The sequence below is a fragment of the Lissotriton helveticus genome, chromosome 3_2 (assembly GCF_964261635.1).
Source record: "Lissotriton helveticus chromosome 3_2, aLisHel1.1, whole genome shotgun sequence".
Lineage (NCBI taxonomy): Eukaryota > Metazoa > Chordata > Amphibia > Caudata > Salamandridae > Lissotriton > Lissotriton helveticus.
In genome coordinates, this window is record NC_136062.1 from 47481181 (window position 1) to 47498278 (window position 17098).

General features: G+C 42.7%; 1 protein-coding gene across 2 annotated transcripts in view; it reads left to right on the plus strand.

The window, feature by feature from the left end:
- The window catches only part of FBN1 (fibrillin 1), a 713526-nt gene that overhangs the window by 402583 nt on the left and 293845 nt on the right, over positions 1-17098 (plus strand). For both annotated transcript variants that reach the window (XM_078684805.1, XM_078684806.1), the window contains exon 7: positions 3572-3697. In XM_078684805.1, the coding sequence (XP_078540931.1) occupies positions 3572-3697 (126 nt within the window). The remainder of the gene's footprint in view (positions 1-3571; positions 3698-17098) is intronic.

Below are 17098 nucleotides of genomic sequence, written 5' to 3' on the forward strand. Positions count from 1 at the left end.
CTCCTTGCTGCTGGAGTGATTGCATGTATAGTTCTTCATGCCATGTAAGAGGCATCCCTAGTTTCAATTTGAAATAAGGTAATGTGCAGATCGTGACTAATGACAGGGAAAATGTTTGAAGCAGTTAAATGGAGGCCACTTTGAAAGTCTATTTCCTGTTTTAGAATGTGTTTGAAAAGGGGATGTCTGCTCTCTTGTGCTGACTCCAGTTAGTGCATGCGATGTCAAATACAGCAACAACAGTGGGCATCAAATGTTTCCTTATTACCCAGTGAAAATCAATCAACCAATCCGGGATTTTTGAAGCGCACTACTCACCCATGAGGGTCTCAAGGCGCGGGTGAGGCTAGGGGGGTCGCGCAGCTCTGATTCAGCCTAAGAGCCACGTCTTGAGGCTCTTGCTGAAGGTGTGCAGAGTGGGGGATGTTGAGAGGAAGATCATTCCAGGTCTTTGCTTTGATATAGGAGTAGGCTCTTCCACCTGTACGGGCTCTGCGTATGTGCAGGTTTTCGGCCATGGCAAGGTTGGTGGAGCGGAGGTTTCTCTAGGGTGTGTGAAAAGAGACACTTTCATTGAGGTATTGGGGTCTGGTGTTTTGGAGGGATTTGTAGGCGTGAGTGAGTAGCTTGAAGGTTACTCTCTTCTCGACGGGGAGCCAGTGGAGGTGTTGTAGGTGCTGTGTGATGTGTTCAGGTTGTGGGAGGCTGAAGACGAACTTGGCAGCGGTGTTCTGGATGGTCTGGAGTTTCCGGAGCGGGAATCTGTTGATTCCGGCATAGAGGGCAATTTCGTAGTACAGTCTGCTAGTTATGAGTGCGTGGGTGACAGGCTTTCTGGATTCGGCAAGGATCCACTTGAAGGTCTTGCGAAGGATGTGGAGGGTGTTGTAGCACGAGGAGGAGACGGCATTGATCTGTTGGGTCATGGTGAGGGAGGAGTTGAGTACAATGCCAAGTTTGCGGGCGTGGTCTGTGGGAGTAGGGGGACTGCCAAGAGCGGAGGGCCACCAGGTGTTGTCCCATGTTGGGGGGGTGGGTCCGAGGACTTCTGTCTTCCTTGAGTTGAGCTTCAGACAGCTGCTGCTCATCCAGGATGCGACGTCTTTCATTCCTTCCTGGAAGCTGAGTCTTGTGATGTCGGGTTGCCTTGTGAGGGAGAGGATGAGCTGAGTGTCCTCAGCATAGGATACTATGCTGAGCCCATGTTGTCTGATGATGGCGGAGAGGGGTGCCATGTAGATGTTGAAGAGCGTGGGGCTGAGTGAGGATCCTTAGGGTACTCTGAAGTTGATTTCTGTGGGTTCGAAGAGGAAGATCTGATTCTCTGGGTTTGGCCGGTGAGGAAAGAGCGGATCCAGTCGAGGGCAGTTCCCTGTATGCCAGCGTTGTAGAGTCTGGCGGTGAGAGTGCGGTGGAAGATGGTTTAGAAAGCTGCAGTTAGGTCAAGTAAGATGAGGGTCTCAGTGTGTCCCTGGTCGAGCAGAGTGCGGATGTAGACTGTGGCGGTGAGGAGGGCGATCTCTGTGCTCTGGTTGCTGCGGAATTCAGACTCGGAAGAGTCGAGGATGGAGTTGACTTCGATGAAGTTCGTGAGCTGGCTGTTGACGAAATTCTCAGTGAATTTAGCCACAAAGGGGAGGAGAGAGATGGGTCTTTAGTTTTTGAGGTCCGATGGGTCTGCGAAGGGCTTTATGAGAGGGGCTTGACTTCTGCACGTTTCCAGTCGTTGGGGAATGTGCGTGATTCGAAGGTGGCATTGATGGTGCATTGTAGCTCAGGAGCTATGGTGGCGACTGCTCTGTGGAAAATGTACGGCGGACAGGGATCCGTGGGGGCTCCTGAGTGAATGAAAAGAAATATCAGAGACGGGCAGACAAATATGAGAACCCTAATTTCATTGGGTGTGTAAGTAGTAGTTAGTATTGTTGTCAAGCAGATCTGTTAATATGCTATGCCTGCTCTGACACACTTTGACTGTGGAAATAGTGATAAAATGAAAGCACTATCATGTTTCTCTCTCCCCATCATCTACACAAATCTACTACTTATGTAGTAGACATCTAGCCCCACAAGCAGAATCCAGCCACCGTCATACCCTAGTCCATTGTAAATGATTTAGTTAGCCTATTTTAAAGCTACTTCATCAGCTGTACTTAGTTTGTAAAGAAATAAATATATTATGGCAGATACCCAATGTTTTTCTCAGAAGACTGCCTCCATAGCTACCTAGTCCCAGCTACCTAATATGAAGGCTGCTTAGTCTTGAGTCCCATTCCTGCCTCTTTGTTCCACTCCCTGCACTTCCTTCCTCTTTATATCTTTATTGTAGGTTTTTTTTCTTACCTACTTTCTACCTATGTCTCTGTTGTCTTATCTTTCTATTTCTCCTTCCATCTCTCTTTTGTGACTTTCTCTCTCTTGCTCTGGGTCAAAGTCTTATGATGAGGAAAAATTCTCTGTCCTCATAAATGGGTGGCAGTACTGCCAGGAGCAGGCACAAATTAAACGCTGTCTGTGAATCCGGTCCATGAGGTGTAAAGTGGATTGCTAGCTGTAATAAGGAGCTATAGAGCTGAGCTCGATGTACCCGCCTCTGTCCCTCTGATTAACATGTTCTAACAAACAGCACCCAGTAGCAATGGCCTTTTTAATGCTGCCTCCTCCAGAATGACAAACATAGGTTATTGTAATGAATCTATAAAATTGGCAACAAAATTAGCAAGTAGAAATTTGCACTAATGTTCAGTCACCCAATATATTCATATACATGATTTCCAACATTCTTGTACGCAGCCAGGTTTCCCAAAAAGTGGAAAGGTATCCACAGTCTGATAATTAATTAAAAATGGGGAGTGAGATGGACTTTTCAATGTTTTGTAGCCCTCCTCGCCCCCACTCTGACAACTACTCCGATACAGAACATGACAAAAGGAATTACTCATGGCCTAGTAAACAGTGGGCCACTGCCACACTGTTTTCTCTCATTAAAACACAGCACTGTTTTCAACATGGGGATCCACGCACGGTGTTAGCAAGAAGAACCACTGGCTCAAAATAAGCACTAAGTCTAACCTATCAAAAGAATTTACTACACACTGAAACCTTTATTGAACCATCAGCAGGTCTACAAACTTTTCATCTTGACTATGTTGACTGGGACATGTCACGGTCAAGTAATCATTGGTTTGTTGTCCGTGGGATGTGCTACCTATAGGCGACATGCTCTCAAAACCTTCTGCACTTGTTTGTTTACTTGTTGCATGGTTTTCTAACACAATTCAGTTATTTCATGGACATGTGTAATGTACAATTACTGCTATTGCATTGTGTGACAGTGATACAAGGCAGTGGTGAAATAACGTGAATAAACATAACACATGAGTAATAATCTAATTAAGCTTTATCATGCGATTTTAAATTATATAATGGATCATAAAGGAAATAAAGACACTGGCTAATCTGAGGATTATGTTTAAAATGAAATGTAATGTGATTTATTTCTGTGTGAAGGTCACATATGATTGTATTCGCCAAACGACGTGACTGTTGTTGCATTCTTTGATTATGACAGATGTGGATGAGTGCCAAGCCATCCCGGGGATGTGTCAAGGAGGAAATTGCATTAATACTGTTGGATCCTTTGAATGCAAGTGCCCAGCTGGACACAAGTTTAATGAAGTTTCACAAAAATGTGACGGTAAGACCTTTCAAAACACTCTGTTCATCTATGTGGAATAATATAAGGCACCCAGCTTTGTGCGAGTGTCCCTGTTCAGGTTTATATGCAAATTCCCTAACACGTTTCCATTTTTTTTTATTGTGGGTGCATTGGGTGATATTTTTCATGCTCTGCATTGAATTTATTCATGGTGTCTGTACTTGTTTGTTTTTTAGGTAACATTGCAACTGTACAACTGCATAGAACAGAATTGTAGGTGGTAGATGGAAGTTTAACAGATTTTTTCGCTATAGATTTGTGATTGAATGGTTTTCGGCTTGTTTATTCGCACATTATTGTTTATTGTTTTTCATACATCTCACATGACAAATATAATGACAGATTTAGGTGTCTTTTTTAATGCATTATATTAGAGATTCAAAGTATCTACTTTCCATTTCTTGCTTTTATAGAAGTAATTCATAAGTATCATTTGAGTCATCATCATCACCTTTAAATAACTGAACATCGAGGCAGCCAGATGGATGCCTCGGCCCTTATTACAAGGGAGCTTTTGAATACAAAGGATGCAGTGACCATAGTTACCAGCCACATCTGAATTCTCAAGCGTTTAATCAGGTGTTCACTCACCCTTTGAAACCCAGGGAAATGAGGAATTGTCGGGGGAATCAGATCCAGAATCACTGATTCTCCCAGGAAGTCCGAAATCCTAAGCAGACTCCCAGGATCCATCTTGTGAACGCCCCTCCCCCTTCCCAGCAGAAGAAGTGAGTCAAATAAAATTGTGAGCTCACTTCAAGGTGAATTCCACCCAAGTAATCATATGTAATCTGGTGCAGATGGATTCAGTAGATGTAGGGTGACAGATTCCCAAAACACAAAACCGGGACAGGTTATAGACATAGAAGTAGGACGACTGTGTACACTGGTGGCTGGCTGGATCTTGGTGCAGGCAGTGACCTCTGACTCCAGTGAGCAGCACAGGGTCACGCTGGCGGTTCGGACACGCTGTTGCCCCGCTGGCTGGCGTAATGACATTCTTGCTGCATTGTAGAAAGAGAAGGGAAATCCAGAGAGAAAGTGTCTCTCTTTAAAAGATTTCCCTTCCCACAATAACCTCATCTGGAGTGACGTCACTTTGTAACTTCTCCAGTAGTGAGAAATGAGCATGCGCACATCTTTTCAACACCAGTGGGTCTGCTCAACTCAGCCACTACTCAAAAACCGGTACATTTCTGTTTTCATCCCAGCCACAATCCAAAAACTGGGACATTTATTCAGTTTGGAGGAAAGTGTTAGGACACCGGGACACTTCCTGAAAAACCTCGACCGTCCGGGGAAAATCGGGACTTCTGGTCACCCTAAGTGGATGACCTGCATTAGGTGCAAGATACATGAGATGTCAATGCTTTGATGTGCGCTGAACTCATCCACAGTGTTTGGCAGTGTTTTTATCCACATACAATTATTTTTCATTGCCTCCTAGAGGTTTATAGTCCAAGCATACTACCAAGGCAATATCTGGAAAGTACATTATTTTATTTTATTTATTTTATCAGTCTTGTATTGTGACTAATAACAATTTTGATAAATGGCGCCCAAAAATTCAATTCTAGAGCAGTTATACGTCGACTAGTAATGAAAGTCAACATGTTCTCAGTGTACATGTAAGGAGTATGAACCCTACAACTCTGAGCCCGAAATTCCGGTTCTGCCTTATCACTTCAACTAATGACCCTAAATTAATGCAACACATAAAACATGAGAGAGAACAGGGGTTCCCCCCAAAACTGAATAAAGGTGCTGTCAGCCCTTTCGTAATAACATATACATTTATAATACAAATAAATATTGGAGTACTCTTGCACCTCTAAAAAGACAAGATATTAATATGGCACCCTAATAAGTTTCATTCCAACCATACAGTAGCATATAGTCCTTGATTGCTCCTTTTTAAAACAATAGTCCAGAACTAATAGAAAGTGGTAAGTCGTTTCTTTACTCAGTGTAAACATGATCAACATGGAATATAGTTGATACAATCATATAAGATACAGATGATTCAGCCGACACATGTTTCTTCCAAACTTGGACTCAGCTCATTTACTCATGAATACATTTACATTTATTAGGCAAAAACGTTTTTGCGTTTCATTGACTTGCCCTTCAGAAAAGAATCCTGAGCTACTTCCAGGAGAGTGCAACTTTCACTGTTCCCTAGGGATACTCTGTGAGTTCTCTGTTCTAAACAATCTAAAAATCTCTTAAATTTACTCCAAGAGTGAAAGTCTGTATGAGTAAATGTCCAATTTTTGCAAGAATTGGCCAATATTTCGAAATAGGCTATTCTTTGCTCATCTATTAGGTCTCAGGAATGCCTTTTCAGTCCTGGTCCAGTTTATACAGTACCTACTTTGAAGAGATCTTTAATGAAAAGTGGAAGCAAGGTTGTTTAAGGAGCTCCACATATTTGGGGCGCCTCAGGCATCCATACGAATATGGTGAAATTGTGGTTCTTGATGCTGACTGAAGGGGTTTCTGCGTTGCAGACCTCACCTCTGATTGCTTGGCTTCCAGTAGCTCCTACTACATTCAGCTAGCTTGGGGTTAGAGTGTACAGAGACCAATAAGATGTGCTCCTGGGTGATCCTGGACCGAGGCTGATGGCTACCAGTTCCTTAATTGGAATTTGGTGCAGGCTTCCCCTGTCAGTGATGGGCCGGGTTGCCTTTCCTAAAATGGTACTGCTGCCCTGGTTCACTCGTAAGCAGTATTTCTTCCAAGAAATTTCTTCAATGATGGTATAATTGGTTTGAGAAATAATAAGTGGTGTGCGGCACTCCTCTTTATACACAGTCAACCAAAGTATTATCAATGTAATCAGTAGATAACTGTTCTGTGCCTTCGGGTTCAAATCCTCTCTGACCCTCAGGGATTGAGTTGTGAAAAGTCCTCGGTGCAGTGCCGGCCAACCGGCACTGTGCCCAGCAGGCACTCCTAATGAGACACTGTCTCTGAATGTAATCAAATAGTAGTTCAATATAAATCAAATGCTGTACTCAAAATCCATTGGTTAGTACTCCAAAAAGTAATGTTTTTATTTTTCAAATATTAATTTCATTATCTCCGTTTTTTTGATTAAGGAATGCACTTCAAATGATCAATTGATAGGTGAACATAAATATCGCTCTCTCATTTGATGCAATCTCAAATTGCGATGTCTGTATCCCTATGCATTTCGGGACTCGTGCCCTTCATCAGGGGATAATCGTGCAATCTGTAAGTGAAAGGATATCTTTTGTAGTGTGCTGGTACAGGGGTGGAATGTCTTCCACTGTTAACATTTACACGTGGTGTGTGCAAACATAAAATGATAATGTGAGTCAAACAGCGGTGAAACGTGAAAATTTAAACAAGATGAAGTGTGTCTAAACGGTGAAAATAAAAAGGGACAGGTTTCAGTAAGGCTAAAAAAGGGGTGCACGGGCTGGAAATACGTTGTGACAGCGCGAGTGTCGCTAGATCAAAATGATTAATGACTATATTCTGGCAGAGTGTTCAACAATGAGTGGTTCCAGTTACGATAAACGGATGGTGAAAGGAGAAACTCATGTGTCCAAAACCTTAAACCCAGATAGCACCTGAAGCCGAGCGCGTCTACGTTTAACCTACATACGGATAGTTTAACCAAATATAAGTGAATCGGATGGACGAGGAGACTGAGATATAGATAATAGAGACTGATCTACACATCAAATCCACAGACAGAAACAATTCATTGCATTACGACAGTTGCCACCCTCTTCCCCTGAAGAAACACTTACCCTACTCACAATTATTGAGGATTGAAAGCATCTGTTCACAACCAGAAACATTTCAAACTAACGAGCAAAATCTGATTGCCAAGTTTAAAGACAGAAATGACCCCACTCAAGTCTTATGCTCCGCCAGAGAAAGGGCTGACAGTATCAATCGCCAAACCTTGTTGTCCACCCAAAACAGACAACAGTCAACCGACAGACCCGTCTTTGTCTCAAAATTTTCATCCAAAAGCTTACAGATTAAGAAAATAATCTTAAAGAATTGGCAAATGATTCAATGCAAACCTGATTTTAATGGGATTTTCAACCAGATGCCACTTTTTGCTTATCAGAGATCCAAAAACCTCAACGACATGTTGGAAACGACACCCAGAGCTACCGGTACAAGATACACAGGAACTAAACCATGCTTAAACTGTAGTCACTGCCACAATGTAATACAAGGTGATTCATTGAGCAATCCCACATCAGGAAAGACCATCAAATTATTTACCAATGCCACGTGTGATTCCAAAAATTTGGTCTACCTATTTAAATGTCCGTGCGGCCTACCGTACATAGGGAAAACAGAGAGAAATATAAAGACTCGCATTACAGAACATAAAAGTACTATCAGAAACAAAATCACGAAATCACCACTTGCTGCACATATTATTACCAACAATCATAACATCAGCCAGATCAGATTTCGTGTCTTGGAGGTTGTCCCGCTCAGACAGGGTATTGACAATAGGAAGAAACTACTGCAACTTGAAATTGTTTGGATAAAAAAATTGGACGCTTGTCAGCCAAAAGGCTTGAATGACCGGATGGAATACAGTTGTTTTTTGTAATCTTGTAATTTTCCACCATTATATATTTTTTGTTCATGATACCATTGATTATATATATTCTTATATCAGTTTTTTAGAGACTCACTACCAACTCTATGCTATGTGGAATGTTTGTTTGTGAATCTACATTATGTATTGCTTCAACCTTGAGTTACATGTCGGTCCTCTGTAACCACAGTGGATCTAGACATTGAGCAGCAACGATACTCATCACTACCATTTTTTCATTTATCGAACTGTAATTGATTCCTCACTACCTCAATGTTTTTTATATTCAGAACATTCAGAACGCCCATTGTCGTTCACACATCCACAACATCTTTTATTTCCATATTTATTTTTACACAATCTTTCGCCTTACACATTAAACATGTCTGCACAACACCAGTCGTAATAATACACCACACCATTATAAGATGGCCGCCACACTCACGAGTCCGTGTTCGCGGTCCTTGAACCTTGTAAACACCCCAGAGCCAGGCGCTTAGGCACCACACAACAACTCGTTTGTTCCGTGAGGACTAAGGTTTACCGGAGGTTCAACTTCATTATCAACCGCCATGCGGTAAGACTCCTCGTCCATCCGATTCACTTATATTTGGTTAAACTATCCGTATGTAGATTAAATGTAGACGCGCTCGGCTTCAGGCGCTATCTGGGTTTAAGGTTTTGAACACATGAGTTTCTCCTTTCACCATCCGTTTATCGTAACTGGAACCACTCATTGTTGAACACTCTGCCAGAATATCGTCATTAATCACTTTGATCTAGCGACACTCGCGCTGTCACAACGCATTTCCAGGCCGTGCACCCTGTTTTTAACCTCATTGAAACCTGTTCCTTTTTATTTTCACCGTTTAGACACTTCATTTTTTTGCACATTTCACCGGTGTTTGACTCACATTATCATTTTATGTTTGCACACACCACGTGTAAATGTTAACAGTGGAAGACATACCACCCCTGTACCAGCACACTACAATAGATATCCTTTCACTTACAGATTGCACGATTGTCCCCTGCTGAAGGGCACGAGTCCCGAAATGCATACGGATACAGACATCGCAATTTGAGATTGCATCAAATGAGGGAGCGATATTTATGTTTACCTATCAATTGATCATTTGAAGTGCATTCCTGAATCAAAAAAACGGAGATAATGAAATGAATATTTGAAAAATAAAGACATTATTTTTTTGGGTACTAACCAATGGATTTTGAGTACAGCATTTGATTTATACTGAACTACTATTTGATTACATTCAGAGACAGTGTCTCATTAAGAGTGCCTGCTGGGCACAGTGCCGGTTGGCCGGCACTGCACCAAGGATAACTAGTTTGAGGGCAGCCAGGAGGAGTGTAGCTGAGAGCACCATATATCTCTCGTTAGATGGGGAGGGCTGGGAGTGTGGAGGGTGGTTTCAGCCCTCGGGCATTCTTTGAATGTTCCTATTTCCAAAATGAGCTGTCCCCTACGAATATTCATTAGTATGTCCTGGACAGGTAAATCAGGGTCTATGATATATGTGGCACTATCTACACTTCCATGGGGGATTGATGGGATAGAGCTGCTGGTGGATACCCTAATGCAGGTATTGTGGGTGCTGGTGTATGGTCGCCACTTCATCACACTGGCATACAAAGCCATTAGGGCTACCAGATTAAAAACCTTGGCGTGCTTGAGGACTAAACGAAAGGATGATTTGGGTGAGGAACTCACAGAGTCTGAATGTTGCCGAGTCTTGCAACAGATGCTGTGGATCTCATCAGATGCCAGCTTCAAGTTTATACAGTGTGGTTATGTTACCCTGACCCATTCAATGCCTCAATGCCTACAAGTTATCTATCCGGAAAAGTCCCTTGCTTGCACTTGGTGCAGCCATGACGGGGTGGCATTCAGCAATATGGTTTGGTCATGTGGTTCTTGAACAGGTGCTGGGATGATGTTACAAGTTGTCTCAATAAATGAACATGGAAAGAAGACCTGATGATGCCTAAGACATGCTTGCGGGGACTTCTGCCTACACCTGAAGCTGCTAGATCCAACACACAATTTGTGAACTTGGCACTTGCTTAATGTCAAATTACTATGAATTGGAGGTTAGACCCGGACCTCACAAAGTCAAAAGGGTACCTGTACAAGTTTGCTGAGGTAGATGTGGATGCAAGTTTCTTGGTGGGTATCCGCAGACGTAGGCTGACACTGGACTTAGAATCAGTTCTCTGGGCTCTCAACCCCAAGTTCGATGATAAACTACCCCAGAGAAGGAAACAGATAGGCACATAGGGCAAGGGCAATATTTGTAAACTTTCATTTCTATACACACCTTAATGTGTCTGTGGCACGCACATTTGAACTCTTTGGGACACACCTACAGTCTTTCATGACATTTTGTAATATACCAAAACCGTTGGCTGGATGCGGAATGGAGAGCTGGACCAGGGCCAGCCTTAGCACTTGTGGCGCCCAGTGCAACAATCTTTTTTGGTGCCCCCCTGCCCAAGGACCTCCTCCATGGATTCCCTCACCTTCCAACAGTGCCCCCTATATCCCATAGCACCATTCGCATGAATTTAATTTGTTTTATAGAGATACTTATAACAGTGTAGGGTGCCAGAAAACTTTACATCACACGCACATTACACAGAGACAATATCAAACATATGTAAATCAGTCTATAGGAAGTGTTACATAAATCAATGAGAATTACAAAGCATAGGAATCACAAGCATAGGAATCACATGTACTAGAATTCTGTATATTTTAGGAGTGGTTCGAAGAAACACAAACTCAAGATATAAAATGTTCCACAGTGGTTGGGGTTGTCTTTAGAAGTAAGATTTTTTATTGCTACTCAAACAAAACCCTTTTTAGCAAAATTCTGGAAATAAGAGTGGGGAAAAACATAACGTTATAACCATGCAGTTTCCATGCAGCTCTTTAATGTCATTTCATTGGTCATTGTGCTAAATTTGGATTGTAACTGATGAACTTCAATTCCAAAAGGATGTCTGTGACAAGAACAGTAACCCACTGAGCTAGCCACATAAAATACAGGTCTGTAAACTGCATGGTACACGCTTTTTGCAGCACACATATTAACACTCTGCCCACTTTATTCTGGACCGATACTGCCACTGGGCAAAACTCTGATCCATCTCCAGCAGGATGATTAATCACCAGAGTTATCTTGACATTTTACTGTTGCCTAGAAAAGTGCTGAGCGCAAAGGAACTGTGGAGCGCCCCCCTGAGGTCGGTCTCACTGCTCAAAGCCGGCTTTGAGTTGGACCCAGGTGGGAGGCCAGTTTTGCACATAATTGTTGTTATCAGCTTTTATGGCACAATATGGCTGGTCCATACCTGACGCCATTTAAGAAATGTCCTGACTACCCTATATCAACATTAAGTCAGGAATAATACGCTTCTATGTGATCCCATGTGAGGGGAACAGTTTTGGGGTTTACGACGGTCGCTGCCACTGGTTGCGTATTGTATTTTATGGTTAATTATGAAAATAGCAATAACGAACAACTGGTAATGAAAAGTGGAAGCCCTCCCTATTTTTTGTGCTTTTGATACTGCACCACACTAAAACTTTACTGAGATCCAGAATTAAATAAATAACAAGGGGATTTGTTTGCGGCGTTTAACCTGAACAAGAACACCTGAAACCTGGAAAAATACTGGATTGGGTTTAAGTGGGCTGGAATCTAAATATTGGACAGAAACTGGGCAATGACTTTAGATGGAAAAACTAGGGAGCCAACACATATACCATGAAAAACACAAATAGAAGGGCATCAGGGAACCATGCTCTGTGGGAAAAGATCTGTCTGTAGGGCAAAGATCCTTTATTATCATGTTGTGTTGGAAGACATCCAGCAGCTCTTGTGGAAAGGTGTGGAAAGGTCCTAAGTGAAAGCATGAAGCACCAAGCCTCAAAACGCACTGGCACCTTCCGGTAATAACAAATATTTTAACACAACGAAGAGGGCAAAGGAAATGGGAAAAGAGAAACCGAGACCAGAAAGAGGGCTTCGAAAGGCAAGACTAGATTTTCAGACACAGGAATTGGAACAAAAGTAACAATACAGAAATGAGGCTCAGAAATGCAGGATCAGATTACACGAACAGGGAATGTAGAATGGCAAAAAGTAACAACACAGAATAGAGAAAGAGCAGACAGATCAACCTAACTAAATGAGAAAATAGCACAAACACATGAAGGAAGGTATGGTAAAAATGAAAGTAAAGAAAGATAAGAAAGGAAAAAGGAATCCTAGAATACATGATAAGGGCTCTACAGCGTAGGAGATGAGGACAGAGGCGTTATAGCATCAAGACAGAATCTAAGAATTCATTATTAATACTTTTGTTTATTGGCATTTCAAATGATTCAACAATACAGTACAATGTTTTCATTTTTTAAAACTGTGTTTTATTAGTTTCAAGCAAACAACAAAACACCCAGTGCTTAGTGACATAGGCAGCTACAATCATATAGTATACAATGTCCATGAGCTGAATTATCCACCTATCCGTTGACAATTTAAGCTGTGCCTACATAAAACCAAGGCAACGAGCGGATCTTTATACAAGGAAACTGTTAAAAGTAAACGAAAGATCCGTAGTCCAGGTGATGTAGACAGGATCTCAGCTTTATTCTTCAGATCAGATCCATAGTATAGAGATATGCTAGGTGTCATGCAATGCCCCACCAGGAGCAGCTACATCACTGCTCAGCACCTCACACCAACTGATTACTTCTTCCACTCAAACACTCTCAACATTCTGATGACATCACATAGACTGAGCAGCAAGGCAAGGGCATGAACAGAGAGGATGCATCAATCACTTATTAGATTATAACACATCCCCATAGGGAGAGTGCATTGAGTAAAAGGTACATTACAACAGAAACACCATTACACACTTGGTCATTGGAAAATTTACAAGTGCATTAACTCTAATCTCAATCAATCCTCCGCCTCGTACTGATTCTCAGAGGATGTATTGTTGTCATTCTGAAACATACCCACAATTGGGCCCACAGCATTATGGCCTCAGCTGCCTCCTACTCTGTGCGTGATATTCTCATGTGTTGTTCCTCTGCCACCCCGATTCCAACAGGTCTTGTAACCAATGTGTCAATATTGGAACCCAGCTTGCCTATCTACCCAATTGCCTTCCATCTCTTTGTCACCAATAAGGTCAACTGGCCAGTTTTTATAAGGGATCTTGCATCCCTTTGGTTGCACCACCACTCCCAATAGACAGGCGAGCAGCGTCCTTTGAATCACGGTGGCCATCTCTACGTGTGGCACCACTTGTCCCCAGTAATCCTGATCCTGTGTGCAGTCCCACACTAGGTTTTATGATGGCCCGACCTCCCCGCATTGTGCACATGTAGCTCCTCTAGTAGGGTCTGTTTTATTGAGGCTATATGGAGTGACGTAAGTACAATGCAAGAAATGAAAATGCAGGAGCTTAAACCTGTTGTTACAGGACACGGGTCGAGCATGACCTGACGCACGCTTCCAATCACAATATTAGATGGGTGGTCCTAAATCTCTCATCGAGGCCCCACACGCAGGAAATGGCCTAGGTTGCATATCACTCCCAAGGGTTTTGTAAACATGGGTCATGTGGTGGCTTCTTTCTCCCCACCCAACAAGGCCGTCTAGGAGCCAATAGGGCTGGGGCACTACAGGAAAAGTTGTCCAGCGCTCCCTTGCCACACTTTCCAACTTAGCGTAATGTAGAAAATGGGCTGGTCCTATCCCAAAAGTGTCCTGTGCATCTTGGAAAAAGGTGAAGGTATACTCTGGGTAAATATCCCCTGCTTCTAGACATCCCTACTCCCAACATTGCCACATAGACATTGTTGTGTCAATGTTCCTAAAGAGAGCCGGATGCCACAATTTTACCTCCCTACTGAAGGGGGCTCTAATTTTTGGACTACCTTCGTCCATATTTCCGGCATGTGCTTAAGCAGATATGCAACTGGGAGCTCCAACCTGCCCCCTTGCATCAACAACTTGCACAGTGTGTCGCCTCTGAATTTAGTCCCCAGGAGCTGTTTCTACCAATTATCAGGCTATGTGAGCCATCTGGCTGCATGCTGCCAGTGATCCCAGTGAGTAATCCAAGAGGCCAAACCAGCAGCTGCTCTATGGGCAGCTGCCCCGGGGAGCGGCAAAGTCGAGCGGTACAAAGACATGTCTAAAACACATCTAATAACACCTCCAATTGGCACAGCCCCCCTGTCAGGAGAGCTAATCGCCCCACAGAGTATGAAGAAATGAGGTCTGATCATTTGGCGGGTAAACACTGCCCAGGGCAACTGGTTTCCCCCAAAGTCGCCCCTCTACCAAGACATATCAGTCCTCATTATCACATCAGTTGCAGTTGTCTCAAAAGGAACTCCTGCCCACACCCAATGTAGTGTCCACCTTGCAGAGGCTAAGTACGTAGAAGCATGAAGCTGGCCCTGCCACAGCTGCTGGAGATGATCTGCCTCAGCCAAAGTGAGGTGTGACTCCTGAAGTAGGGCAACAAGCACACCACTTCTTAAAGATACATCAGGAATTTATGGCGTTTGATCACAGAGTCCCAAGCCACATATGATCCATGTCATCACTTTGTAGTAGTTGAGTCTGTTGGCTATAGTGCTAGATACCTGGCAATCTGGGGAAGGACCCATCCAAAGTCACCCTATCCACCCTAAAACCCCCGCATATTGCACTAAAGCACCAGTGACAGAGACAGCCCAGGTTCACAGAGATATTACTTGTAACGGCTGACAGCATGCAGAGTCGTCATCAATGCTGTGCCAAGCAGTGCGCTTCTTTCCCCTCGCAGTATAATTGCAAGGAGTACAGGCAGGGTGAGTACAGTCCAGCGAGCTTACAGAGAGGCGGTTCGACAGTTGAGCAGGTTCACAGTGCGGCAGCATTAGCCTCATCTTGATTTTTGTACTTCAGCTATTAAAAGCTTTTACATTCTGTATTTAATCAGTACTGGTAATTATTGTGACATGTCTGAGCATATTGTCATTGATTACCTGTGACTAAAGGCAGCCGGTGAAAGGAAGCAGCCTCTACAGGTGTCAATCTTTTTCTTTTTGAAAGAACCTCTTAATATATAGAAGTAGTTTCTACTGAGCATTAGTTACTGTATTTCCTGACCGGTCCTGAAGTAGGGTTACAATGCTGTTGAATTTGAGCGCCTAATTCTAAATGACCATACAAGTATGGTTGTGTAGAGGTAAGGTAACAAATCAATCAATGTTCAGGTGCTTGATTATCTGGGGTTTATGCTCACAGAAGGATTGGACTGGCCAGCCCATATTTGGGTGCGTGGGTTCAAACTGGAGCAGCATTGTGGAGGTATTGTGAGGGCTCACAGTGCGTCCTTTTTCTGCCCAGTGCCCCCAGCCCTCAACACATATAAAGGTCAAGCTGTAGGACCCACTCTGTATGGTGGAGAGCTTTAAGGCTTTCAAGACACTAATATTTTAGAAATTATAGAAAATCCTTTTGTGAGGAATCTAAGCAGTCTACCAGCCAGCACCCTCTTGTCCCTCTACGACTAGAGTATGGCCTTAGACATATTAACAACATAGCTGGGTTGAGACTGCTTTTGTATTGGTGGAGCCTCTTTCCTTTTCCTACGGCCTTAGAGGATGTACTGGGGCAGCCCAGGACCTTTAAACTTGCCTGGCTTCGAACAATGAAAGAAAGGCTGGGTAAGATTGGGTATGAGAATGTGTGGACTTCCCCTCTAGATGCTAGTTTAATCTCTAAATCAGAGGTAAAAGATGGTTAATAACATCATATTGACAATCAAACTCTATGTTCTCTTAGGGCTGGTTCACCGACTGTTTCCTCTTTAGATTTTAAAGCAGATTATCACCTGAACATACCTGGACAAGATCGTGCCTTCCTTATGCGCAGTCCTTATATGTTAAATTCCGCTTGGGGATTTTGCCAGTTCGCAACTTTACAGCTGAATGGAATTGTCACTCTAATGACCGCAACAGGCTCTGCCCATTCTGCCCGCAGATAGCTGAAATGGCTGAGCATGTTGTACTTTTCTGCCCAACAAAGAAAGGCATTAGAAGGAAGCGAATTTTACCTGTTTGCCGTAATCTGGTGACTAGGAATTTTAGGACCACGTCTAGAATTTTAAGAAGTGGTACCAGACAATGCATTATGTTTCCTGCCTGTCGATTTCTAGTGTATGCGGAGGCTCAGACAGAACAAGACGTCAAGCTAATGGTCTAAATTTCATTTTTAGCTGTCTCTTTTTTAACTGTATTTTTAGCCCGTTACTGCATTAAATTATTTTATTTTGTATGAAATGTATTATGTTAGATTGACTTGGCAGCCTTTATGAATTGGAGTTTGTGTACCAAAGTTTTTATCCTTTTATTTTTGTATATATTCATATTCATGTACTGTCTTTTTATCTACTCTTTTAGGGTCCTTGTGCCAAATAAAGAAAGATTGATTTATTGATCAATCAATACAATTAAAATATCTGTTGTTTCAGTTATGTGACCAATAATGTAGCTGTATCATTGTACTGAGAATCTCATGTGTAGTCGAAATTCAGAGGGTGTTATGTTGCAGAAAAACACAGGACTCTATGGCGAATTTTAACATTGGTGAAGGCATTTGTAATGATTTTTCCAGAATCTTATTCACATTTTGACATTGTCTGTTCTTTACTAGTAAGCAAAAAGATATAATTTTTGTTTG